Here is a 26,870-nt window from a genome sequence, read left to right on the forward strand (position 1 = left end):
TTAATAGTTTGAATGGTTTAAATCAATTTCAATGATTTTAACGCTTTGGGTAATTTAACACACCTAGGAGGCGTTGGCGAATGAATGCAGGTTTTCCACGGGAATAACCCGCATTGCTTTTAAATAATTTTAAGTGTTTCATCGCATTTTCTGTGGTTAATTACCCGCACTATTATTGATTGATCTGTTACCCAGTTAACCTAATCACAACTTGAATTGTCTCTAAGCTATTGTTCATTTATTTTTGTTGCAGATAGATAATTTGTATGCTTTATTAATTAATAAATTAGTCAATTTATTCAATTAATACTCAAGAGTGCTTTTAATCATTTTTAAGTGGTTTTCGTGCATCTCAGCATCCAATTATCCAGTATTATTAATTCATAAAGCGCAAGTTTATCCAATTAATAATCCTAACTGCATTTAATTCAATTTCAATGGTTTAGCTCATTCAAATAACTCATTGTATTTAATTAGTAAACCCCGACTCTACTTAATTAATTCCAACTCCTCCTTGATTACTCCCGATTGTTATTAGATAAATAACCAAACTTGTTTGATTAACAATCCATTCTAAATTACTTGCAGATCACCTTCGGTGGTCCACTCCACCGAAGTAATTCAGCCTCCCCTCAGTTATTGACTTACAAATCGCAGGTTTGTTTCATTGATAACTTGAATCATAGGTTGCTCTCCGTAATTTAATCATCACTCGTAATCAAGTACCGTTGTTCATTGATAGGTCACGCCACTGACCCGCAGTTGTCAACAAAGGAGTGACCCGTCACGCCTGTTGACCGGTCGTGCCACTGGTGGACCGCCTTTGCGATTGGACCCCGTGGAGGTTCCTCCCGTCAGGCGACCCCTTTTTAGCTCAAAGCTGTTGGCCGATAACTGACTATTTACTCCAATCAACCTTTATAGCTTTGCATAACTTACACTTGGTACATTACCTTAGTAATCTATTACTCCAGTAATCCATTACTTTGGTGGCCTACCGCTAGTGATCAGTAATTGTCAACCCGTAAATAACAATTTACTTCTGTTTGGCGATTCGTTTATATGTAAATTACCTCTGACAGGGTAGAACCTTCCGGTAGCCTACCACTAGGGTAATTTGCATATTCTGATCACACGCTGACCCCAACAAGCCTTTATCCTTTGGCATTCAAGAAGTCCTGAGGAGTACTGTCCTTCCATTGTCACGCCTGAAAAGTCTTGAATGAACATCGACAAATGGATCCAGGATATTCTACTAAGTCAGTTTTATGAAAAGTTTTCCTTCGAGCCGGATTTGAACCAGCGACCTAAGGATGTCAATGTTGTCCACTACAGTCCTCCGCTCTACCAACTGAGCTATCGAAGGCTGCGAACCTCTGACCCTAGAGAGGGTAAAGAAATTCCAGAGTGAATAGGAACAGCCAACAGTTTTCTCTCGGGGTCAGTTGACAACGTTCCATAGTTCAGTTGTCAGAGTGGTGACCTGCATGGTCTTTTCACTTCATTGTTCTCTTTGTGAATCATCATATGAAGGAATCAAAACCTCCATTTCTAACAGTCAGCAGAATTCGGTGCAGTTTCCTAAATGACTGTCTATCCTGCTTCCATTACGACCAGTAGCAGAGCAGTCTTTGCCGAAACCCGGGATTGAACCAGGGACCTTTAGATCTTCAGTCTAACGCTCTCCCAGCTGAGCTATTTCGGCCTGTTTTAGATGATTTTATATAGAGAAATGGAAATTTCACATCAGAATCCCTGTACTAACTACTGGATCGTCACAGGATCAGCTTGGTTTCCATTGTGCTAACTTAGACTTCCTCAACTACCTGTGAAGACTCTCCACCCGCCTGGTTGACGTAGTCCTGAGGAGTACTGTCCTTCTGTTGTAACGTCTTGAAAGTCTTGAATGAATCTTCAGTCAGAGAGCTGGCTGAAGAAAATGATGTCATCTTGTTTGGCTGGACGCCAGAGTGTCGAACTTCTTCTTGTTCTTATGGAGGATGAATCAGCCTTTATCCTTTGACATTCAAGAAGTCCTGAGGAGTACTGTCCTTCCATTGTAACGTCTCAAAAGTCTTGAATGAACATGGACTCAGAGTGATTCTGACAAATGGATCCAGGATATTCTACATAGTCAGTTTTATGAAAAGTTCTCCTTCGAGCCGGATTTGAACCAGCGACCTAAGGATGTCAATGTTGTCCACTACAGTCCTCCGCTCTACCAACTGAGCTATCGAAGGGTGTCAACTCTGTTTTACGGCCAGGAGAAAAAATCCTTAGGACTATACCCAGGTGAAGTTTGGACACTGGATCAGCTTGGTTTCCATTGTGCTAACTCAGACTTCCTCAAGTACCTGTGAAGACTCTCCACCCGCCTGGTTGACGTAGTCCTGAGGAGTACTGTCCTTCTGTTGTAACGTCTTGAATGAATCTTCAGTCAGAGAGCTGGCTGAAGAAAATGATGTCATCTTGTTTGGCTGGACGCCAGAGTGTCGAACTTCTTGTTCTTATGGAGGATGAATCAGCCTTTATCCTTTGGCATTCAAGAAGTCCTGTCCTTCCATTGTCACGCCTGAAAAGTCTTGAATGAACATCGACAAATGGATCCAGGATATTCTACTAAGTCAGTTTTATGAAAAGTTTTCCTTTGAGCCGGATTTGAACCAGCGACCTAAGGATGTCAATGTTGTCCACTACAGTCCTCCGCTCTACCAACTGAGCTATCGAAGGCTGAGAACCTCTGACCCTAGAGAGGGAAAAACAATTCCAGAGTGAATAGAAAGAGCCTACAGTTTTCTCTCGGGGTCAGTTGACAACGTTCCATAGTTCAGTTGTCAGAGTGGTGACCTGCATGGTCTTTTCACTTCATTGTTCTCTTTGTGAATCATCATATGAAGGAATCAAAACTTCCATTTCCAACAGTCAGCAGAGTTCTGTGCAGTTTCCTAAATGACTGTCTATCCTGCTTCCATTACGACCAGTCTTTGCCAAAACCCGGGATTGAACCAGGGACCTTTAGATCTTCAGTCTAATGCTCTCCCAGCTGAGCTATTTCGGCCTGTTTCAGATGATTGTTCATAAAGAAATGGAAATTTGACATCAGAATCCCTGTACTAACTACTGGATCGTCACAGGATCAGCTTGGTTTCCAATGTGCTAACTCAGCTTTCCTCAACTACCTGTGAAGACTCTCCACCCCCCTGGATGACGTAGTCCTGGGGAGTACTGTCCTGTTGTCACGCCTCAAAAGTCTTGAATGAACATGGACTCAGAGTGATTCTGACAAATGGATCCAGGATATTCTACAAAGTCAGTTTTATGAAAAGTTCTCCTTCGAGCCGGATTTGAACCAGCGACCTAAGGATGTCAATGTTGTCCACTACAGTCCTCCGCTCTACCAACTGAGCTATCGAAGGGTGTCAACTCTGTTTAACGACCAGGAAAAAAAATCCCCAGGACTATACCCAGGTGTAGTTTGGACACTGGATCAGCTTGGTTTCCATTGTGCTAACTCAGACTTCCTCAAGAAGCGGTGAAGACTCTGCTCTGCTCTCGCTAAGGGTTATATTTTAGGAGAAATGTTTTTTGTTGCTATATGGTGCATTCACGCCTCACAGGAAGTGATTGTGCAAACCGGAAGTGATGCTGTAAAAACCGGAAGTGACACGTTATAAACCGGAAGTACCCCTGTGCCATGTGTCTGGGGCAAATGTTTGTAGCCAGTGGTGTTTGTATTGGTCTCCCTTGCAAAGGAAGTTTCTGTAAGTACAATGGATTTCTTTACTACTACTTCTAGAATCTGTTTGTTTTCAGACAATGAAACTGTTGGTTTTGTATTGTTTTCTACTTTCGCAAAAATGTAAGTACTCAAATAAATTCCACGCACCTGAGGATCCTGAATCGTGGAGTTTGTTGGGGAAAATGTTTTGCTGCTTGGAAAGATAGCCCAAGACACTCTCCACCCACCTGGTTATGGGTCTTAAGACACCCAAAGAGTGTCGGTGAGACAGTCGACATGGTCCAGCAGTCGTGTTGTTGCTACTTATTGTCCATGGAAGATCGAAAAGATATAGAAATGTGACAGTAGAATTCCAGTAGAAAGCAATCGGACTCCGATACGTCACCAGAAAAACAAAAACAGTTTCATGACAATTTGAGAGTCAAAGACTTTTGGGATTTGTCGCAGAATTTGACTTCCAAAGTACAACAATGTCAACTGTGTGTTCTGGCCAGGAGAAAAGATTCCCCAAGACTATACACAGGGGAAGTTTTAACAAAGGATCAGCTTGGTTTCCATCGTGCTAACTCATGCTTCACCAACTACCTGTGAAGACTCTCCACCCACCTGGTTGACGTAGTCTTGAGGAGTACTGTCCTTCTGTTGTAGCGTCTTGAAAGTCTTGAATGAACATGGACTCAGAGTGATTCTGACAAATGGATCCAGGATATTCTACTAAGTCAGTTTCATGAAAAGTTCTCCTTCGAGGCGGATTTGAACCAGCGACCTAAGGATGTCAATGTTGTCCACTACAGTCCTCCGCTCTACCAACTGAGCTATCGAAGGGTGTCAACTCTGTTTTACGGCCAGGAGAAAAAATTCCCCAGGACTATACCCAGGTGAAGTTTGGACACTGGATCAGCTTGGTTTCCATTGTGCTAACTCACACTTCCTCAAGTACCTGTGAAGACTCTCCATCCACCTGGTTGACGTAGTCCTGAGGAGTACTGTCCTTCTGTTGTAACGTCTTGAATGAATCTTCAGTCAGAGAGCTGGCTGAAGAAAATGATGTCATCTTGTTTGGCTGGACGCCAGAGTGTCGAACTTCTTCTTGTTCTTATGGAGGATGAATCAGCCTTTATCCTTTGACATTCAAGAAGTCCTGAGGAGTACTGTCCTTCCATTGTAACGCCTCAAAAGTCTTGAATGAACATGGACTCAGAGTGATTCTGACAAATGGATCCAGGATATTCTACAAAGTCAGTTTTATGAAAAGTTTTCCTTCGAGCCGGATTTGAACCAGCGACCTAAGGATGTCAATGTTGTCCACTACAGTCCTCCGCTCTACCAACTGAGCTATCGAAGGCTGAGAACCTCTGACCCTAGAGAGGGAAAAACAATTCCAGAGTGAATAGAAAGAGCCAACAGTTTTCTCTCGGGGTCAGTTGACAACGTTCCATAGTTCAGTTGTCAGAGTGGTGACCTGCATGTTCTTTTCACTTCATTGTTCTCTTTGTGAATCATCATATGAAGGAATCAAAATTTCCATTGAATCCCTGTACTAACGACTGGATCGTCACAGGATCAGCTTGGTTTCCATTGTGCTAACTCAGACTTCCTCAACTACCTGTGAAGACTCTCCACCCACCTGGTTATGGGTCTTAAGACAACCCAAAGAGTGTCGGTGATACAGTCGACACGGAGCCATTGTACATGTTGATCTACACGTTTCACGCTGCTGATACGTGCAGTTCTTGTGTTCACCCACTAGGTGGAGCTCGGGTCAATGTAACGAGGGAATAAACTCCAGTAGAGTATTTTGACCGTTTCCGTGTGAATGCAAAGTGTGTCTCTGAGTAGTCGATCATTAAAGCAGCATTGTGCTTCTCACTACTTTTTTCCAACATGTTAAAGTTTTCATTTTCACTGTGCTGATTATTTTGTTTTCATTTATTACGTTCAAAATTAACATAAAACAACAAAACAGAACATTTAACTTCCAAGCATCACTGATCAGTTATTCTACATATTATTCTACAGTTTGTTTTGTTTTTTCCATCAATGACAGGCTCAGGTTGTAATTTTAAGCAAATGGTAAAATGTATTTGACTTAAATTGCAGTTTTCCACCACGTGAGCTTAAAGCACTGATAAATAAATTCCATAACCAATGACCAACCAAATGGAAATGTTTAAAGTATTACTTTTGGCAGCGATAAGTATCAACCCAGTCGATTTAGTTAAACCCAGTAGTGGATGACAGATGCTGGAAACACAGACTCTGTGTTTCAGTTCAATCAGACTGTTTATTATCTCGCTTAACGAGGAGATATCAGGATCAATATGATGCGTTCAGGTCAGCTCAGTAAAATACTCTTAGACAACGGTAAATTAAATTACATGATCCATTCAAATGTAACGTGAATATAAATAAATGTAGCTACACGAAAAATAATATAGATGTGTATCTATTCATTAATAAGAGAATTATAGCAAATAATTGAATGCATGAGTTATGTGTCTGGGTTACTAATCACTTTTATATTCAGTGATTGGTCAGATATTGATCATCGATATCCATTTCTAATTTGTAGTTAACTTAAGAGATTTAAAATAGTGATCAACCTAAAATCAGAAACAACTTTAGCAATGGAGTATAATTTCTAAATGTACGTTTATGGATATAAAATTCAATAGTGATTAATAAAAGTACATATAGTTTCTTAGTTCTCCATTTATTTCCAAATTGCAATGCTGTATGAACAACTAATAAACTGATGAGTTCCAGGTTCAGATTCAGTTTTCAGTCAAGGAAAACTGAATTTTCATTAATTCTATTACTCCGCTGTGAACAGAGTTTATTACTAAACTAAATTCTTTAAATTTGCTTTATATGTGAGAAAATCTTTGTAACTAAGTAGTTGGTTATTAGAGTTGAATAAATCATTAAAATAAATTAGATTTTTGTCAATGCAATTTTGTAAATAGAGACTTATTTTGTCCTAATAACACTCCTTGAGTTCACTTCCGTGTGATGACGTCACCAGGCTGTCAGCTGACCAAACAGGAAGCAGCCGGTCGCGAGGCTGCGTGAAGCTCGAAGAACCGAGAAGATCCAATTCAGCTGGAAAGAAGCAGAAGAAGGAAGGTCAGATTCAACCAGACACCAACTACCAGGTTTAGAGGCTGCTAACGAGCCGAACAGAGGTTAGCAGGCTGCTAACAGGCTGCTAACGAGCTGCTAACGAGCTGCTAACAGGCTGCTAACACGTTCACGCTCTTCTCCCAGTTAAACGATGAACAACAACACAGTACTTTTTATTAACTTGTGTGAATTGTGGATGAACGTCCCGCAGCATCAGGATCAAACGGCACACAAAGCCACTCGCTAACGCGGCTCCTTTAATATGGCATCACAGGAGTTCCAAAATTAAAAGGAAATTAATGCGGAAATAAAGAGAATCAATAATACCACAAGTATACAAAGGTAGTCATATAGTTTTCTCTATCTTGCCTTTGCTTATTCCATTTTGTCAATGCTTCTCCTGTTTTGTCTTTTTGTCATTGCAAAGACGTCATTTTGAGCAATTTCTGTTCATGCCGATAGATGGCACTGTTGCATTAACAATACGTTTGAAGTATTTCATTTCCTTTACACATTTTTTTATTTCTTGTACAATATTGTAATTTGTCCTTGTCCGTCATATTTAACTGTCCCTCTTTTACTTCAAATAAACCTGCATATGCGTCTACTTCCTGCTACTACACAGCCACACGAGTCCCCCTGGACAGGAAGACCCCCCACAGCCCTCGCTGATTTGCTTTTGTCTTTTCCAGACGGCTTGACTCGTCCAGTAAATGACAAAGACAAAACAGAAGCATTGACAAAACGGAATGTATTTTCATGTAGTATTCTCTTTATATTTCCACATTTTTAATTTTGCCACTCCTGTGATTCCACACTTTAAAACCAGGACGTTTAAACGATGGCGTACGAACAGTCCGTGTGACTGTGAAAGCCAGAGATTTAAGACGTCGCCTCCACGTTCTCATTTCTATTCCTTCCACAGTATGGAGGATGATGAACTTCCGCCAGAGGATTGGATGGGTGGCCGTGGCTCTGTACCTGCTGGCGAGTGCCATGGCGGCATACTACGTGTTTGAGGTCCACAGCTTGAGCTTGGAGCGTGTGCAAAGGGGCGACCCCGGACCGTCCACTCTGCCGCCGGCCATCGCCGCCCGCCTGCCGGCCCTCCCCGGCTGGATGTGGGCGGCGGTGTTCTTACTGCCCTACCTGCAGCTCTTCCTGGTTCTGTTCTCCTGCACCCGGGCCGACCCGCACGCCGTCGGATACTGCGTGCTGCCCGTCTGTATCGCGCTGCTCTGCAGCCGGCGCCACGCCACCAAACTCGCCAGCCGCAGGCCGGGGCTGCTGATTGACACTTGAGGCGTGCAGGACTGTAAAAAAGCATGTGGGTGTTTGTGACGTGCCTTCGACAGCCACTCAAGATTCCTCCGCCCCGATTGGCTGCCGCGTATCTCAAGTTAAAACTGACGACGTCACAGCTGCAAGCCAGTCAGAAACTTTCAAAAAGATCCTGGTGACACCATGGTTACCATGACAACTTTAATACAATAATAAAAGTATACAAATAAACAGAAATGAACTTTGAAGTTCTACATCGGTTGCCCTCAGGTCCTGGGTCTTTTAGCTGGAGGTTGTACTTCAGAGTTTAGGATGCCGTTACTTTGTTCTTCGTCCTCGTCCTCGTCACCGTCCTCTTCCTCTTGCTCTTCCTCTCCTGAAGCACAGAAAATGAGTTATGCAGTAATGCGCAGTTCATTCTTTCCACCAGGAACGTCAATCAAGCAACACGGGCCCCCAAATCTCCATTTTACTGTCCAACCTGTAAGATTAACTAGATAAACTATAACTCCAGGTCCTGACTCACCTCCTGCAGGTGAACTTTGATCATACCTGTGGTGAGAGAGAGCAGTGGTTCCTAACAATACTTTTAAAGATACGTAGGGTTTCAGATTTGCCAGTTTGATTGGGAGATTTACGTAAAATGTGAACAGTTAAGATATTCCCAATGGGGGGGGGGTCATTAAAGTAAACTTATTTTGCACTAAAAGCAAGGAGTTGTGGGAGTTGTCTGTATTTATAGTTTAATCACGTCTCTGAGGGAAGCTGGGATGGTTTGACCTCATGGTCGCATGGAACCATGAGGGGCCTTTCCACCCGTTACCTCCTGAACCCGACTCGCCTCGGCCGTTCTCCATTACTATGTTAGTTCCACCGCCGTGTCGGCGGAGACATCGGCGCTTTTCCCCGTCGAGCACAAGTAATCGCCCCGACATGATGCGGAGCGAACGTGTATTAAATACCACCAGACAAAGAAACGCCTGCAGCTTGTCGAACTACTAACACGTAGTGGAAAAGGGCAGATGGAGTCACATGAACCCACGTGGGGTCACGTTAGGGTTAAGCGTGGATTGTTCACGTGACGTTCGACTAACTTGGGTTTCGAGTTAGGTTAAAGGTCACGTTTACAGATACACGGGAACTAAAAACGCTGATATTTCTCCACTTTTATACATAAACGCAGCTACGACTCCTGAAAACTGCAGCCACAGTGGAGATCTGGGGTAGATGGAAATTTATGTCACAATTCGTGACTTCGTGTTTAATTTCCAGGATTCTGATTGGCTATCATGGTTTCAGGCTTCTCGTTACACTGCCCCCTACAGGTGTGTCATGCTCATAGCAGCTTGAACCAGGTGGTCCCTGCCAAGCAGAGGGAGGAAATATTCGTTTGTGTAAAAACCTGGGTACGTGAACTTAGTGTGTCCTCACTTCAACACAGCTGACACCAGTGATTAAGAATCTTTCTGTAAAGCTTCTTCGTGATACTTGGATTAAACTCCTCGTCCTTACCTTGTACGCCGCCTCCCGGGTTCCTCTCCTGCTCCACCAGCTCGCTGAGGAGCCGCGATGCGGCCCGGTTCAGCTCGCCGAGCCCGCAGATGAGAGACGACAGGTTATCCTGGACCTGGACGCTGACGGCCCGCCGCTGTCCGTCTCTGAGCCTCAGCTCGGCTCGGAGCTCCGCTGCTCCCACCGCGGCGGCCGCCGCCATCACTGCTTCCCGCTTGTCAAAGTGCGCATGCGTTGTACTGTCACGTGACTTCTGTCCTCGATAGTCCCGTTATCTTTTTCCTGTCGTGTTTAAAGACACTCGACAGAAAAAAAAGCCTCGTTCGTTATTCCACATTTTACAGTGTTTTCTGTGCCATTCATCCTCCCGCGGTTGTTCTCAGCTCCGTACCTTTTTACCGGAGAGTGGCGCCAGGCAGTAACCCGGAAGCAGTGTGTTAGCCGCCGGAGCTAACAGCGAGCTAACAGGGCAACCAGTGTGAGTCTACAGTTCGGAGTTTACCGACATTCGTCCGCCCAGGTGTTTGTATCGGGGTCGGTGGGAACAGACCATCCAGCCCCTGGCTCCTGGCGGTGAGTCCGGATGTTGTTGATGGCGTTAGCAGGGAGATGCTAACTGACGCTAACAGCTCTAATGAGTTCAATAATAGACGAACCGTCTGTGCACAAACATCCAAATGAGTGTGAGTGTATTTAATAGCCTGTGTGTTCACAACTGCTGCAAGATAGGAGTCAAACTGGATGGATCTTCATCTCTGCATGAATTTTAACCAGTCATGCTGGGAGCAGTGGGGTCAAAGGTCATGATCAGGGCGCCACAGTGATGAACCGTCAGCTGTGGGATTCAAACCTGCGAACCTCTGCTACCCGCAAAGGCCTGCACTGAACCTTGGCATTATGAACTATATTAATGTGACGAGCAGGTTTTTTCTTTTGAATATGTGGATGTTAAGCAAATAATTTCATGCCGATCGTCAGAAAGTAATGTATTCCATCTAAAATGAGAGTGTTTGTGGTTCAGAGGGTTTTGCTCTGCGCCGGAGGTTGTGTTGGGAAAAATGATTTTGGTCAGAAGCGTTGATGCTGAGAGCAGAACTGAGGACACGGAGGGTGCAACTTTTATACCAAGTCCTCCTTATCTGGGACCTTCTAATCTTCGCCGATGCAGCCGTGTGTTTCTATCATCGACAACACGAACACGTTCACCACTTTCAAGCTGCTGAACAACTTACATTTCAAGTCTGTTCGTTACCCTAACCCATCTCCGTTTGCTCGACAGTCGTCCTGTAAACATGTGTGAGGAGCAGACGGTGTCTCTGGTGGATATTCTACAGGAGGATGAGGAGTTGGAGGAGGAAGCTTCTGCTGTGTTGGCTGGAAGTGACTCGGATCACTGCTCGTACCCTCAGGTCAGTTTATCGTCTCACTAACCGGCTCAGAAGAGACAGGATGCGTGCTTCTGAAAAGTCCCTCCTGTCTCCTTTCCTATCCACTTTTCCTTCACCCCATGGATGACATCACAGGGTTAAGGAGAGGAGATAGGAGGGATTATTAGAACGCACACACAGTGAGGGTGCGTGTCTGTGTTTGTGTGTGTTCCAGGGCTACGTGAAGCGCCAGGCGCTCTACGCCTGTAACACCTGCACACCGAAGGGAGGGGAGGCTGCAGGTGTCTGTTTGGCCTGTTCGTACAAGTGCCATGAAGGTCACGACCTTTTTGAACTCTACACCAAGAGGTGATGAACCGGCTGTCGGTACATTTTACTGCTTTGCATGTGACAGCGACTTCGCTTGAGAGTTCCTTCTGACGGCGCCGTAACCTCCTCGTCCTCCTGATCTCTGCAGAAACTTTCGCTGCGACTGTGGAAACGGGAAGTTCAAAGATCTGCAGTGTAAACTCCACCCTGTGAGTTTACACACATCCACCAAATCTCTCCAACCATAACCCTCTTTTAACCCTCATCAACAAAACCCAACTGGTGTGTGTGTGTGTGTGTGTGTGTGTGTGTGTGTGTGTGTGTGTGTGTGTGTGTGTGTGTGTGTGTGTGTGTGTGTGTGTGTGTGTGTGTGTGTGTGTGTGTGTGTGTGTGTGTGTGTGTGTGTGTGTGTGTGTGTGTGTGTGTGTGTGTGTGTGTGTGTGTGTGTGTGTGTGTCAGGAGAAGGATGAGCTCAACACCCTGAATAAATACAGTCAGAACTTCTTTGGGAGTTACTGCACCTGCGGCCGGCCTTATCCAGACCCCGATGACCAGGCGAGTCCTCTCCTCCACCTGGTGACACGCCGTCTCTCGTCTCAGATCGGCTGATTTAATAATTCTGGTCTGGTTCCTCAGGTGGAGGACGAGATGATCCAGTGTGTGGTGTGTGAGGACTGGCTGCATGGCAGGGTGGGTACAGGAGGACAGGAGCACGGGGGTTGGCAGCCATGACGGTGCAGCTCCCTGCTGGCTCCTGACGTCCTCTTGTGTTCTGCAGCACCTGGGCTGTACAGTACCGGACAGCGTGGAGCTGCAGGAGATGATCTGCGAGGCCTGTATGAACAAGAACCCCTTCCTGTGGGTCTACGCTGCTCGCCTGGCAGGTAAGGCCTGCCGTTCACCCGGCGGCGACCCGCCGTTAGCGGCTACACACTGTCGCTGTTGTTTCTTCTGCAGCTCCAGGCGCAGCGGCACAGCTGACGGAGTCGCAGAGAGCAGACGAGTCCAACACAAACCGTCCTCTTAAGGAGCCGCAGGTGAGAAGACTGACGCGAAAGTTGAGGCGTTTGGTTTCCAGAGCGGCTGCTTTGATTAATGGGCCGAAAAACCCGTCAGGTGGACGACGCCGTGGAGCCCAGCTGTAAGCGGCTGCGTCAGGACGCCGAGCCGAGCTGCAGGCTGAAGGAGCTGCAGGCCGCGGCTCAGAAAGCAGAGCAGTCTGGAGCCGTGTTCTGGCCGTCCACGTGGCGCTCTAAACTCTGCTCCTGCAGCGCCTGCCGGGTAACCAGCTTCCTCTGAACTGCCGCTTTGACCAAAGGATGTGCTGTTTTCTTCATGTGTGACTCACCTGTCCTCTTGTCAGGAGCGTCTGTCCGAAGCCGGCCTCCCCTTCCTGCTGGACGAGTCGGACACGGTGCTGGCCTACGAGAACAAAGGGAAGAGCAGCGAACAGACGCAACAGGGACACGACCCTCTGATGTCGGCCCTGGACAACTTGAACCGAGTGCAGCAGCTGGAGATCATCCACGGTACTCAGAGGCCTTTCACATTCTGGTAGTCCGGGGACTCGGGTCACTTGGGGGGGGGGGGAGGGGGCGGAGCTGAGAATGTTCACCCCTTCGTTTGGTTCAGGATCAAACCACCTGGAAAGCGTCACGCAGTTACACCAGCAGCCGGTCTGGGGGCGCTGTCGCCGAAACAAACACTGACCAGAGAGGAAGTAAAGAAGAAACAGGGCTCATTGATTGGTCCAGACCAAAAGAGGAAGTCCCGCCCCTTTAGCCTGTGGTGGCTAGGCTAACTAGCTCATGAATAGCCACAAACAACCTTAACCCTGTGGAGGGACTGTTAGGAGACAGGAGGGACTGTTAGGAGACAGGAGGGACTATTAGGAGATAGGAGGGACTGTTAGGAGACAGGAGGGACTATTAGGACACACCCACCGTCTTCAGACCAGATCAATGAGAATCTTCCTCACTGCTCCACGTTTGCCCGCGAGATATTTTCCAACTTTCTCTTTCTGCGTCTGCTTCTTCTGATTTGTGCGGTTAGCTTTGTTTGCTTACTACCCAGAATGCATTGCGCACTACGTCATGTCCTCTCTTGTTAGCTTCCATTCAGAGTTCGTCGGCGTTGTCAGGTCGCCCAAACGAGGCGGGTTTTTCCCTGAAGTTAACTCCGGTCCGGATCAAACGGGAATGTCATCGCGACCTCAGCTACCAATCCCACAAACAGTCTGCAGATAGCAGCGTTCAAGAACAACATATCAAATACATTTTCAGTCATACAATACTGAGCCATAGACCAGTTACATCTATTAAATCAATAATACATAATTAGAAAGACGACGCACGTAATTGTCATTACAATAAATGATTTCTTTAAATGATTTCGGAAAGAATGTTAATGTGAGTTTTAGCTGAGCTGAACAAGCTTATTCTACTTTAAGAGATGATTAATTTCACACATTTACACAACTAGAGCTACACTCGTAGTTGAACCACAATGGAATTATAAATTTATAAAACCCACGAGGAATTCACGACGTGTGAAAATGGTGATATTGTTGTTGAGGACTCCACTTGGCTTGAGGATGTTTTCTCTGCTCGGCCTTATCTTTCTACACAATGAGCGGGCGAGGCGGGTGTGGAAGGGAGGCCCTCTGTTTTTTAACATGTCAACAAACCTCATGATGTGATTGGTCGTTCTGCGACAGTTTTAGGCAGCATGTATTTAATTTGGGCTCCGATAGTTAGAATTTAGTGGGTTGAAGAAGTTTACAAAGGCCATGAAGTGATATGAGTTTCAACGGAGCTGTGACTTTTTGTCAGCCCGGCCACAGCGCTGAAGAGAAACCGAGGGTTGCGCTTGTTTTCTCCTATTAAGGAGGAAGAGTAGGAAGTCTTCAAAAAAAAAAAAGAGATGTCCCAGCGACTGTTCTTTCTTCCAGGGTACAATGACATGAAAAGTGAGCTGAAGGACTTCCTGCAGAGGTTTGCGGCTGAGGGGAAGGTGAGTTGAGAGCGTCGCGAGCGTTTCATCGCTGCAGCTTTCTGATGCTCCGTCAGTCACCCCTCTGCCCTCCTTCAGGTGGTGACCTCCGATGACATCCATCACTTCTTTGAGCAGCAAAGTGAAAAAAGAAGACGAGAGTCCTGCACCTGATGACCTTTGACCCGTTCTGTCATTTCCACCTCTTTAGTTTCTGAACTGTTTTCATGTGACATGATGAACTTTGTGTCGATTGAATCGTGGATTTAAATGTTTTATTGTTTGGATTTGTGCTTTTTTTTTTTTTTTTTTAAGGAAAAACTAAATAAAGTGAATTGGAACAACATCTTTGAATGGATTCATAATTCAGGATCAATCACCTCTGATGGTGCTGATTGATCAGTCACTGATCAAACTTAATTTTTTTCTTTATTTATGAGAGTTGGTTCCAGTAACCGTTGTTCTCGTGGTTCTGAAATGAAACTATTTCCTGTAAAGGATCAAAAAAGTTCTGTTCAATCCCATTTTACTGATTTGATTTGTCACTGGTTTACCTACAAAGCAACCAAATAATTTCCATCACGCCTGAGATTATCTCTGCTTTAGGTTTAGATTAACCTGAGATTATCTCTGCTTTAGGTTTAGATTAACCTGAGATTATCTCTGCCTTAGGTTTAGATTAACCTGAGATTATCTCTGCTTTAGGTTTAGATTAACCTGAGATTATCTCTGCCTTAGGTTTAGATTAACCTGAGATTATCTCTGCTTTAGGTTTAGATTAACCTGAGATTATCTCTGCCTTAGGTTTAGATTAACCTGAGATTATCTCTGCCTTAGATTTAAATTAACCTTAGAATTTTTCTGCGTAAATTTTAAATTAATTTGAAATTTTTCCTGGATTCATTTATAATTAATCTGGGATTATTCCTACTTTAGTTTTAAATTAAACATAGATTATTTCTGCCTCAGTTTTAAATTAACCTGAAATTATTCCTGCATTAATTATAAATTTACCTGAGATTATTCCTGTATTATTATAGATTAACCTGGATAATATTTCTACATTTTAAAGTGAATTTGTTGTTTTCCAGCTTTAATTTGGAGTCGACTGTTATTGAGGTCAATCTGGACATGAATCAGGTCGTTGTGTGTTATTTCTGGTGAACTAGAATGGCTCAGCTGTTGCTGCATCTGTAACTTTAGAGTCGGTGAAGAGCGGGTGCTAGTCCCTAAAATAAACTAAAGATAACCCCCCCCACACACACACACACACACACACGGTCTGTCCATTTCACACTGACCCACAGCAGAAGGACCGACGGGGAAAAGTAGGTGTGAAATCCTCATATTTACTTCCTGGTTGTGTTTGTTTGGAAAAACCTTCATGTTCTTTTCCTCTTGATGTTGAAGTGAAGTGAAGAACATATCTAGTCCCGGTGTCTCGTGTCCTCTGGACAGTCAGTCTGCTGGTTGAGGAGCTGCAGGACTTTCTGGTTGTTCTTTCTTCAAACAGGAGCTTCCAGCAGGAAACAAACACGCTTTTTTTCCCCCGAGTTACTAGAGAGAGAAACTTTTGTTCCTTTGCTTCAGATTCCCGGCGACGTCATGGCAGCAGCCAGAACCACTGCAGAAGGTTCCAGTTCAGCCCTGGAGGATTATTCTCTCTACAGCAACCTGAGTGACGACGAGCTGATACAGCTGGCCATCGAACGCAGTCTGACTGATGCTCATGGCAACGGCAACACCAGCGGCAACACCAGTGGCAGCGGCAACACCAGCGGCAACACCAGCAGCAACATCAGCGGCAACACCAGCGGCACCTGCAGCCTACATCAAACCGGTTCTGGAATAAATCCCTCAGATGTAGGGTCGGTGGCGGCTCTCAGCTCTCAGAGTGCAGCTCCTCCGCGGACCGCCGTCCACTACAGTTCTCCCAATCCTCCCACCGAGAAGCCGCCGGATCTGTACGTATTCCCGCCAACCTTCGCCTCGTCCACCTGTTTCGGCCACTTCTTCACACTCTTTTGTTTTCCGGTCAGTTTTGGGGGAACCTAAAGGACGATTCCTCCTCCATAAGAACAAGAAGAAAGTTCAGCAGTGCAGATCCGGCCGAACAAAATGACGTCATCTCTTCTTCCAACTCCTTCTGGCCGAGGAAATTAGTTTGGGCTGTTCCAACCGCCCTGGCCGAACTGAGTAGGTGTCACACTGCCAAAACTTCTGCACTGCCGTGTTCCAGCTCTCTGATGACTATCAGTCATATTTTAATCATATTTAGCTTGTAACATCGCTACTGTACGAGCGCCGCAGCTCGATAAAATGTCGGAGTGCGGACTTACGTGATGCACCTGAACGCATCACTCAAAGCTGTCAGCTCCAGTATTTAAAACCAACCAGCATGGCGCTCTGACAGAAACTCTTTTATTACTGGAACAGTTCAGAGAAATGTTTCTGAAAATACTGGAGGACAGAAATAAACTACAGTTGAAAAGTTAAAACGCCACTTCACAGACGAGTGGCTGCTGTGAGGGGGCGTGGCCGCTGTGAGGGGGCGTGGTCGGTGGGGGCGTGGTCTGCGAGTTTGACAGCTTCTTATCGGAGTATGAACGGTCCTGCCGAAAAAGCTTTTTTTTTCGGCAGCTGGCTGACGTCACCGCTGAATTTTCTTTTTCTTCTTATGGGTTCTAAAAGGGAGGATGAAGGAGCCTTTAACGTTCAGGTAGTAACCTGAGTTCATACCCCCTGATGGAGTGACCCAAGATTCAAGCTTGACATGTGTGTTACTACTTTCCACCCAGAGAATATTTATCTATATTTAAAAAGCAGGATGGCTGGAGTCCAGTCTTTTTCTAATTTTGGAACACGTCTGATTCCAAGCATCATCTCTGCACCTCAAACTGTAATAACTCATATGTCTAATGCTCACGAGGGTTTCAGCCGAGAATTCAGTCCCAAAGTCTGAAGCTCTTTAGTCCCTCAGGTGACGGAACGGTTTACTTTGATCGGTCTGTGTTCTGTGGTCGGTCTTCAGCGTTCTGTGGTCGGTCTTCAGTGTTCTGTGGTCAGTCTTCAGCGTTCTGTGGTCTGTCTTCAGCGTTCTGTGGTCAGTCTTCAGTGTTCTGTGGTCAGTCTTCAGCGTTCTGTGGTCGGTCTTCAGTGTTCTGTGGTCGGTCTTCAGTGTTCTGTGGTCGGTCTTCAGTGTTCTGTGGTCGGTCTTCAGCGTTCTGTGGTCGGTCTTCAGTGTTCTGTGGTCGGTCTTCAGCGTTCTGTGGTCAGTCTTCAGCGTTCTGTGGTCGGTCTTCAGAGTTCTGTGGTCAGTCTTCAGAGTTCTGTGGTCGGTCTTCAGTGTTCTGTGGTCGGTCTTCAGCGTTCTGTGGTCTGTCTTCAGAGTTCTGTGGTCAGTCTTCAGCGTTCTGTGGTCGGTCTTCAGCGTTCTGTGGTTTGAGCTCCACCAACAATGAGAAGGATTCCTCATGGAAATCAGCCACCTGGAGGACTGGTGGAGAAACAACAGTCTCCACCTGAACACCAGCAAGGAGCAGCAGAGGGCGGAGCAGCAGAGCAGCAGAGGGTGGAGCAGCAGAGGGCGGAGCAGCAGAGGGCGGAGCAGCCAGTCAGGAAGAGAGTGCAGAGCTACCTGGGCGTCACACAGGACACACCTCCACCACCTCAGATGCCTGAGGCCCTTTCAGCTCCATCTGAAGGTGCTCAGGAACGTCTCCACCTGCACCAAGAGACAGTGTTTCTAGTGGGAGTATCGTCTTATTTATTTATATATGATTACTACTGCAACAACACGTCATCAGTCGGGTCAGACTAACCTGTCTCACGACGGTGTAATCCCAATACCCTATGTAATCCCACGACACTAAAACAGTCAAAATACTTGAGCTCGACCCGATTAGTGGAAACTTCAGACGCCGGCGGGCCAAAACCACCCCAGAGGCTCCAGTCTGGTCCCACAGAGCTTATAGAGGATTCATACAAAGGTTGTGTTTTTAGACATAATGATGAATTAAATCTTATTAATAATTATTTTGTATATATCTTATATACAGTACATGTATGTATATATATTGTATACATCTTTGTATACAATATTCTTATATACAGTACATGTATGTATATATATTGTATACATCTTTGTATTGGTTCAGTTATGTGCTTTTAAATAACCATAACATATTTGGTGTTTGGTGCATTCACTATCAACTGGTCCTACAATTTGTCCTCCTGACCCGTCCCCCCGAAGAGAGGACACCTGTCTTCAGGGGACACTTGCCCTTGGATTTTAGGGCGTCCCTACATCAAAGGTTCTACTGTATGTATGTATGTATGTATGTATGTATTTGTGTAAGTATATATATATATATATGTGTGTGTGTGTGTATGTATGTATACACACACACATATATATGGATGTGTAAGTTTTGTGACTTTGTGTTTGTCTTCTCGATGGCTGTTGAAACTGTTTCCGTCTTTCTATTGGCTATCATGCATTCAGAAAGACGTTTGATGGGACAGTGAGTCGGTTCATGACAGGTTCTGGGAAGAGGATGGTGGCGTATCGCCGGCATGACGGGGTTCTGGTCCACGTTGGTCCAGAACCTGAACAGTGAGTCCACGTCTGTTCACAAACTGCTTCGGCGTGTGCGACCACAGGACCCATCTGCATTCACTGCGTCAACCTGTGCAACTAATGGAAACAAATAGGGACCGAGCCCGGAAGGGAAGCCCTCCGAAGGCGAGGACCCTATTGTATCTGTATCTGTCGCTTCTTTCTGTCTTAGTACCGAACACGACCCGCTGAACACGCCACAACACTCACCAAATTAGGCACGCTCACCGGGACTGGTGCAGACTATACGAAAATGCAAAAACTAACCTGCAAAGTGCTAGAACGTGCTCTCTAGCGCCACCTACATTGCACTAAAAAGACCAATGACCACCACGGCCCGAAGGACTGTCGTAGAGGGACCAAACCAACGCTCACTCCTTCGTATCATCAAGTCCTGAAAATCATGCTGCGACACCCCCGACCTAAGTCCAACAGGAAGTCCGCAATTTGTCTTTCAAAATAAGATTTTCGTTCCACAATTTAAATTGGCTCTTGAGCAAACGCTGTCTCTTCTGAGGGCGAACATCATATCGCCTTCAAAACAGAATCAAATGACAGAGGAGACGCTTCTCATTAAAACTTCTGGACAGCTTCGTGGTTACTCCAGTGGTTCGGATTTCAAAGCTCTGAACGCCGAATCCCACCGCCTGCCTCCTCATTCAAATACATTGGAAAACCAAACACCACGGCTCGTAGGAATGTCGTAGAGAGATCAAACCAAAACTCACTTATTCCTCTGATCAAGACCTAAAACTCACGTTCTGCCACCCCCGACCTAAATCCAACAGGAAGTCCACAATCTGCCTTTCTGGCCACAACAAGCTTAAATATTCTCCTTCCAAAAGGAAGTTTCCTGGGATTACCCTCGACGTGGTTTGCTCAGGCTCAAACTTTACACGTTGTGGTAGAGTCCAGGTCTGATCACAGCCATAGCGCCACCTGCTGGGAACAGGGCCGCCATTGGGCCAGAGGCCATGATTGGGCGAAACCCGACGGGCCAGGGTGTGAGGTCTCAGCCAACGCTGCTTGCAGCTTTAATTTCTAATCTAGTTTAGAGAAGCTCTGAGGGAAGTAGTTCCCTCTTCACAGATTGAGGCAGGTGTGCAGGCGGAGTGTGACTGACGAATGTTCACCTGCAGGGAGGAGGAGCCTCTGTTCGAAGCCATTCGTGCAGGTGACGTGAACAGAGTGAAAGCTCTCGCAATGAAACCAGGGACGAACCTGATGCTGCCCAGTAATCCAGGCTGGCTGGCAGTTCACCAGGCAGCATTCTACAACCAACACTCCTGTCTGCAGGTACTGCTGTCAGGTGAGTTCACCTGTCTGTGGTCAGGGGAGTTTAAGGGAGCTTCCAAGTCGTCCCTCCTATCTCCTTTCCTATCCACTTCTCCTTAACTCCGTGAAAGATGTCACAGGGTTAAGGAAAGGTGTTAGGAGGCTTCCTGAAGGAGTTAGTGAAAGGTGTTAGGAGGCTTCCTAAAGGAGTTAGTGAAAGGTGTTAGGAAGCTACCTAAAGGAGTTAGTGAAAGGTGTTAGGAGGCTTCCTAAAGGAGTTAGTGAAAGGTGTTAGGAGGCTTCCTAAAGGAGTTAGTGAAAGGTGTTAGGAAGCTTCCTAAAGGAGTTAGTGAAAGGTGTTAGGAAGCTTCCTAAAGGAGTTAGTGAAAGGTGTTAGGAGGCTTCCTAAAGGAGTTAGTGAAAGGTGTCAGGAGGCTTCCTAAAGGAGTTAGTGAAAGATGTTGAAGATTAGTGACGTCTGCTGTGGTGAAAAAACTCCAAATGTGATCAAAAGTAGTATAAAGGTGGTTCCTCTCACTTCCTCTGAGGCTCTAACCTCTGATATAAAGTCAAATATCTCAAGGTTTGAATGTAAATGAAAGGAACAGAGGAACTAAAGGGAAACGGCTACCAGGTGAATAAAGAACCAATCAGAGTGAGACGAGGCTGCACTAAAACTGGACTTTACTGTGTTGGAACATTCCTAGTTGGGATCTGGGTTCTAGATGATTTCAAGTTGTTCTAGGCAGATTATTGCTTTGGTAACTGACATGATCTGCTAGGAGGGACTGTTAGGAGATAGGAGGGACTGTTAGGAGATAGGAGGGACTATTAGGAGATAGGAGGGACTATTAGGAGATAGGAGGGACCGTTAGAAGATAGGAGGGACTATTAGAAGATAGGAGGGACTGTTAGGAGATAGGAGGGACTATTAGGAGATAGGAGGGACCGTTAGGAGATAGGAGGGACTGTTAGGAGATAGGAGGGACTGTTAGGAGATAGGAGGGTCTATCAGGAGATAGGAGGGACTATCAGGAGATAGGAGGGACTGTTAGAAGATAGGAGGGACTGTTAGGAGATAGGAGGGACTGTTAGGAGATAGGAGGGACTGTTAGGACGCACCCTAAATGTCTGTGTTCAGGTGAGTTCACCTGCCTGATGACCTGTGCCTGCAGCTCAGCCTGGGATGGTGAACAAGAGAACGGCTCAGGGCGAAACGGCGCTGATGGTGGCTGTCAACAGACACCAGCTGGATTGCGTTCAGGTGCTGCTGGAAAATGGCGCCGACCTCGACATTCCCAATAGTGATAAAGAGACTCCGCTCTTCAAAGGTAAGGACAGGCGGTCCCGTGGACGTTCGCCGACCGTCCACCTCCCGCTGAAGACTTCCTGTTGCTCCCCCTGCAGCTTGTGAGAGGAACAGTCCCACGGCGGTGGCGGCGCTGCTGAACGGCGGCGCCGCAATCAATACTCGCTGCATTCATGGCTGCACGGCGCTGCACGAAGCCGTGGTCCAGAGCAACTTGGAGATCTGCGAGATGCTGCTGAAGGCCGGGGCCAAACACTCCCTGACCAACATCTACGGCATTTCGCCTCTTTTCTCCGCCGCACAGAGCGGACAGATTGCCTCCCTCCGCTTCCTCCTGCGTCACGGTAACTAAACTCGAGTCAAGAAAGATTTTCATTTCAGGTTCTTCACTTTAGTGTTTGGAAAACTGTCCAACATCAAACTCAACGTCTGAAAGTTTTGAGCTCAGCTGTCAAACCGTCTCCAGAACTGGCCTGACCTTTGACATGATGCAGCACATGAAGGGAAGAAGACGAGCTGAGAGACAATGTTTGTCTTCTTTTCACTATTATTATCTCATCACATAGTATAGTATGGTAGTGTATGGTATAGCACAGTACAGTACAGTATTGTATTGTATTGTATAGTGTGGTGTAGTGTGGTGTAGTGTGGTGTAGTGTGGTGTAGTGTAGTATAGTGTAGTATAGCGTGGTATAGTGTAGTATGTACAGTATAGTATATATAGTAATGTATCGCATCGTATCGTATCCCAACGCATCCTATCGTATTATGATAACGTATCGTATTATAAAGTAACGTATCCTGCCTTATCGTAACACATTGGATCTCATCTCATCTCATCTCATCTCATATCATCTCATCTCATCTCATCTCATCTCATCTAATCTCATCTCATCTCATCTCATCTCATCTCATCTCATTTGAGGCCGACACTGCTGGGATTTCTTGTCTGGACTAACTTCTGGATTAATTTCAGGATTAACTCTTGTTTATCTCCTGGATTAATTTCTGGATTAACTCTGGTTTATCTTCTGGATTAACTCTGGTTTTCTTTTCTGGATTAACTTCAGGATTAACTCTGGTTTATCTCTAGGATTAACTTCTGGATTGACTCTGGTTTTCTTTTCTGGATTAACTTTGTGATTAACTCTGGATTAACTTTAGGATTAACTCTGGTTTTCTCTTCTGGACTAACTTCAGGATTAACTCTTAACTAACTTCTGGATTAACTCTGGTTTTCTCTTCTGGACTAACTTCAGGATTAACTCTTGACTAACTTCTGGATTAACTCTGGTTTTCTCTTCTGGACTAACTTCAGGATTAACTCTTGACTAACTTCTGGATTAACTCTGGTTTTCTCTTCTGGACTAACTTCAGGATTAACTCTTGACTAACTTCAGGATTAATCTCATTCTAAGGAAAGTTTCTCCACACACACACACACACACACACACACACACACACACACACACACACACACACACACACACACACACACACACACACACACACACACACGCAGAACAAGGGTTATTTACACCATGAGAGATAGGCCTGGAGGACCTATAAATTGAAATTTTATCCAGAATATTGACTTTGACGCGTCGCTAAATCTGGTGTAGCGTCACACTGGAAACTTGAATTGTGACTCTGGAGTCATTAGACGACAGAAAGGTCACAGTCAGTCAAACCCTGGGTTTAATCTCAAAGCCATTTCCAAATATAGCCGTGCATTCTGTGATGAATGGTTGATTCCTGGGAATACTGGTGAAGCAATGGGCCTCATGGTTGATAAAGATGCTGGATGGTTCAGTGGAGAATGAAGTCGTGTGCCCCTGGTGCTCACCCCTGACCTTTGACCTCCGCCTGCAGGTGCAGACATTAACACTCAGGCAGCCGACGGGGCGACTGCTCTGTTCGAAGCAGCTAAAAACGAACACGAAGACATCGTCCAGTTCCTCGTTTCCCAGAACGCCGACGCCAACAAAGCGGGAAAAAGAGGGCTTTTACCGCTCCACATCGCCGCCCAGAGAGGAAACGACACGTAGGCACGGTTTACTGTTTCCTGTCTCGGGGTCGCCGTCAGCGTCGGGGTCGCCGTCTTCCTTCGGGACGAGGTCAGTGTAAAGACCGCCCGTGTTCTTTATGTTCCCAGCATCGTCTCCTCGCTGATCCCCGTCACCAGTAAGGCCAGAATCCGGCGAACCGGCATCAGCCCACTGCACATGGCCACAGAGCGTAACCGTGACGACGTGCTGGAGTCCCTGATTGCCGCCGGCTTCGAGGTGAACGCCCAGCTGTCCGAGGAGCGGTCCAAGCTGTACGAGGACCGCCGCAGCACCGCGCTTTACTTCGCCGTCATCAACAACAACATCGACGCCGTCCAGATGCTGCTGGCCGCCGGCGCCGACCCAAACCTCGACATGTTCAAGCCGCTCATGGTCGCCGCGCGGATGGGCTGCATCCAGACCGTCGCCCTCCTGGTCGAGCACGGCGCCGACATCAACGCCGGCATACCGACCCACCCCACCACCTTCCCCGCCATCTACATGTTCTCCATGAAGTACCTGACCATGTTCAAGTACCTGCTGGACAACGGCGGCCACGCCCTCCCCTGCTTCGACTGCTTCTACGGCAACCAGCCGCACCCGCCCATCAAAACCACCCGGTCAGACCGCGACGATCCCCGCGTCATCAACCGGGTACCTGAGGCTCAGGAGAGGAGAGGCGTCCAGGTCGGTCTAAGATCTTGTCATTGATTAATTGATTGACTGATTGATTGACTGATTGACTGATTGATTGATAGTTCTGTGAGATGATCTCTGTGCCCAGTATCTGTCGCTGGGCGGGGCCTATCATTGACGTCCTGTTGGACTACGTCGGTCATGTGACCCTGTGCTCCAGACTGGTTGAGCATCTGGACAGTTTCTCTGACTGGAGCGTCATCAAAGAGAAAGCAGGTGACAGAAGCTTCAACAAAGATAAAACAATGTGGCCTTTTTGTGCAAATATCACATCGTGTTACTTTTAATTCTCTTTTCATTCTAACGTTTGTCCATTGAGCAACACGCTGGAAGACATTGTCTTTGTCGCGCCACTAAAGGCCTCTTCATACTCCACAAGAACAAGACGAAAGTTCGGCAGTGCAGGGTCCTGTCGAACAAAATGACATCATTTCCTTCTTCCAGCTCCTTCTGGCCGAACAAATTTGTTTGGGCTGTGCCAACCGCCCTGGCCGAACTATGTAGGAGCCGCACTGCCGAAACTTCTGCACTGCCGTGTGCTGCGCATGCGTGTTCTAGTTCGCTCATGACTATCGATCATATTTTAATCATATTTAGCCTGTAACAGCGCTACTGTACGAGCGCCGCAGCTCGTTAAAATGTCGGAGTGCAGGCTGACGTGATGCACCTGAACGCATCACGAGCAGCTGTCAGCTCCTGTAGTTAGAACTGGACTAACATCGCGCTCGGACAAAAACTTTTTTATCACTGAAAAAGTTCAGAGAAATGTGTTTCTGAAAGCTCTGGAGGCCAGAAATAAACTGTGCAGTTGAAAAGTTTAACCGCCTCTTCACAGACTTGTGCCTGCTGCGAGGGGGCGTGGCCTGCTGCGAGGGGGCGTGGCCCGCAAGTTCGGCAGCTTCATATCGGAGTATGAACAGTCCTGCCGAAAAAGCTTTTTTTTTCCGCTGCTGGCTGACGTCACTGCCGAATGTTCTTCTTGTTCTTATGGGTCCAAAAGGGAGGATGCAGGGGCCTTAAGGGGGCAGACGACAGGAAGTAGTAGAGATCAACCTAATACCGTCCAGCCTTTCTACATGTTTCCATCATTTCTCCCTCAAATACGACAACTTGTGTTTTATCCGAGTTCACCAGCAGAAGGTTCCAGCTCATCCGGGCTTGTTCAGACAAGTTGATCAGAATCATCTGGTTCCCACTGATCAATATTTTTCTGTGTCATCTGCATTAGCAAAGCAAGTTAATGAAGTGTTTCCTGGTGATCTTCCTCCAGGAAGCAGGTATAATGTGAAGTGTGGGGGTCCCGAGACAGAACCCTGTGGAACTCCTGGTTTAACTTTAGTCTGAGCTAATTAGCATGAAGGAAGTGAAACATGTCTGATCGATCTGATTGATCCAGTTTTGTGTCGAACCTTTCATCTCGATGAAATGTTCCAGTCCCGAGTTGATGTTCTGATCAGAAGTATCAATGTATTGATCAGAAGTATCAGTGTATTGATCAGAAGTATCAGTCTATTGATCAGTAGTATCAATGTATTGATCAGTAGTATCAATGTATTGATCAGAAGTATCAGTGTATTGATCAGTAGTATCAATGTATTGATCAGTAGTATCAATGTATTGATCAGTAGTATTAGTGTATTGATCAGTAGTATCAGTCTATTGATCAGTAGTATCAATGTATTGATCAGTAGTATTAGTGTATTGATCAGTAGTATCAGTCTATTGATCAGTAGTATCAATGTATTGATCAGTAGTGTCAGTGTATTGATCAGAAGTATCAGTCTATTGATCAGTAGTATCAATGTATTGATCAGTAGTATTAGTGTATTGATCAGAAGTATTAGTGTATTGATAGAATAGAATAGAATGCTTTTATTGTCATTTACGTGTACTATGAAATTGAAAGACAACTTGTGGTCCAAAGTACAAGAATAAGATCAAATCTATAAATAAACATACATGGGAGCCAATAAGACGATCAGTAGAGTAAACAGTAGAGTAAACAGTAGAGTAAACAGTAGAGTAAACAGTAAACTCCAGTGACGCTCCGATGCTGATTAACGCTGTGTTTCTGTTGTGTTTCCACTGCAGCGCCTCCCCGGCCGCTGCTGCAGCTCTGCAGGCTTCAGGTGCTGCAGCTGGTCGGACGGCGCCGGCTGAACAGGCTGCCGCTGCCCGGAGGCCTGATCCGCTTCCTGCAGCACGACGACATGCTGCTGGACGACTTCTGAAGTCACACCACCCCCTGCAGGAGCTGGAAACAACAACAGAACCGCTTCAAGTGATGTATTTATTCTCGGCCACGTCCACACTGTGTGCTTGTCAGATTCTATTCAGCCACATGTTTTCCTTGTGTCATTAAATAGTTTTTATTGCACTTACTCTTGTGTGGCGTGTTGCTCTGATGCTCAACATTAAAGATGTTCTTATATAATGATGATGATGATGGGTTAGGGTTAGGGTTACCCTGACCTGCTCCGGACCAGGTTATGATCTGGACCAGAGGTCAGCCAGTATGAAAGCTCTGCCTCCTCACCAATCACATCTATGGAAAATGACTTTCTCATTCTGAGAAGATCCT

At 46.0% G+C, this 26,870-nt stretch overlaps 4 protein-coding genes across 17 annotated transcripts; 3 read left to right on the top strand and 1 right to left on the bottom strand.

The window, feature by feature from the left end:
* Window positions 1–6,768: 6,768 nt before the first annotated feature.
* tmem251 (transmembrane protein 251) lies at window positions 6,769–8,306 on the top strand. Its single transcript, XM_080490764.1, has 2 exons — window positions 6,769–6,865; window positions 7,788–8,306. The coding sequence occupies exon 2, from the start codon at window positions 7,796–7,798 to the stop codon at window positions 8,162–8,164; it is 369 nt and encodes a 122-aa protein (XP_080346890.1). The 5' UTR covers window positions 6,769–6,865; window positions 7,788–7,795; the 3' UTR covers window positions 8,165–8,306.
* A 73-nt stretch (window positions 8,307–8,379) lies between these two features.
* LOC308126397 (uncharacterized protein) lies at window positions 8,380–9,927 on the bottom strand. Its single transcript, XM_080490765.1, has 2 exons — window positions 9,656–9,927; window positions 8,380–8,519 (listed from the first exon to the last, which is right to left on the bottom strand). Exons 1-2 carry the CDS (start codon window positions 9,855–9,857, stop codon window positions 8,410–8,412), a joined length of 312 nt encoding a protein of 103 aa, XP_080346891.1. The 5' UTR covers window positions 9,858–9,927; the 3' UTR covers window positions 8,380–8,409.
* ubr7 (ubiquitin protein ligase E3 component n-recognin 7) lies at window positions 9,482–14,691 on the top strand. 7 transcript variants are annotated; one of them, XM_080490756.1, is made up of 12 exons: window positions 9,482–9,549; window positions 10,935–11,064; window positions 11,258–11,391; window positions 11,501–11,561; window positions 11,812–11,907; window positions 11,989–12,042; window positions 12,131–12,236; window positions 12,310–12,389; window positions 12,469–12,633; window positions 12,716–12,881; window positions 14,303–14,364; window positions 14,443–14,691. In XM_080490756.1, the coding sequence occupies exons 2-12, from the start codon at window positions 10,948–10,950 to the stop codon at window positions 14,515–14,517; spliced, it is 1,116 nt and encodes a 371-aa protein (XP_080346882.1). In that variant the 5' UTR covers window positions 9,482–9,549; window positions 10,935–10,947; the 3' UTR covers window positions 14,518–14,691. The 7 variants fall into 7 exon arrangements, with proteins under 7 accessions (XP_080346882.1, XP_080346880.1, XP_080346885.1 ...); XM_080490754.1 differs by lacking the exon at window positions 9,482–9,549 and adding an exon at window positions 9,892–10,228; XM_080490759.1 differs by lacking the exon at window positions 9,482–9,549 and adding an exon at window positions 9,892–10,133 and having other exon boundaries at window positions 14,421–14,682.
* A 925-nt stretch (window positions 14,692–15,616) lies between these two features.
* asb2a.1 (ankyrin repeat and SOCS box containing 2a, tandem duplicate 1) lies at window positions 15,617–26,669 on the top strand. 8 transcript variants are annotated; one of them, XR_013936437.1, is made up of 10 exons: window positions 15,617–15,675; window positions 15,934–16,307; window positions 18,848–18,958; window positions 20,101–20,270; window positions 21,412–21,567; window positions 21,644–21,889; window positions 23,418–23,589; window positions 23,701–24,280; window positions 24,378–24,505; window positions 26,381–26,668. XR_013936437.1 is itself a non-coding variant. In XM_080490741.1 (10 exons), the coding sequence occupies exons 2-10, from the start codon at window positions 15,949–15,951 to the stop codon at window positions 26,518–26,520; spliced, it is 2,088 nt and encodes a 695-aa protein (XP_080346867.1). In that variant the 5' UTR covers window positions 15,620–15,671; window positions 15,934–15,948; the 3' UTR covers window positions 26,521–26,669. The 8 variants fall into 8 exon arrangements, 5 of the variants coding, with proteins under 5 accessions (XP_080346871.1, XP_080346867.1, XP_080346869.1 ...); XR_013936438.1 differs by having other exon boundaries at window positions 15,620–15,671; window positions 26,381–26,669; XM_080490741.1 differs by having other exon boundaries at window positions 15,620–15,671; window positions 24,352–24,505; window positions 26,381–26,669.
* Window positions 26,670–26,870: the final 201 nt, after the last annotated feature.

This window comes from Lipophrys pholis, assembly GCF_963383615.2.
Source record: "Lipophrys pholis genome assembly, chromosome: 21".
NCBI lineage: Eukaryota > Metazoa > Chordata > Actinopteri > Blenniiformes > Blenniidae > Lipophrys > Lipophrys pholis.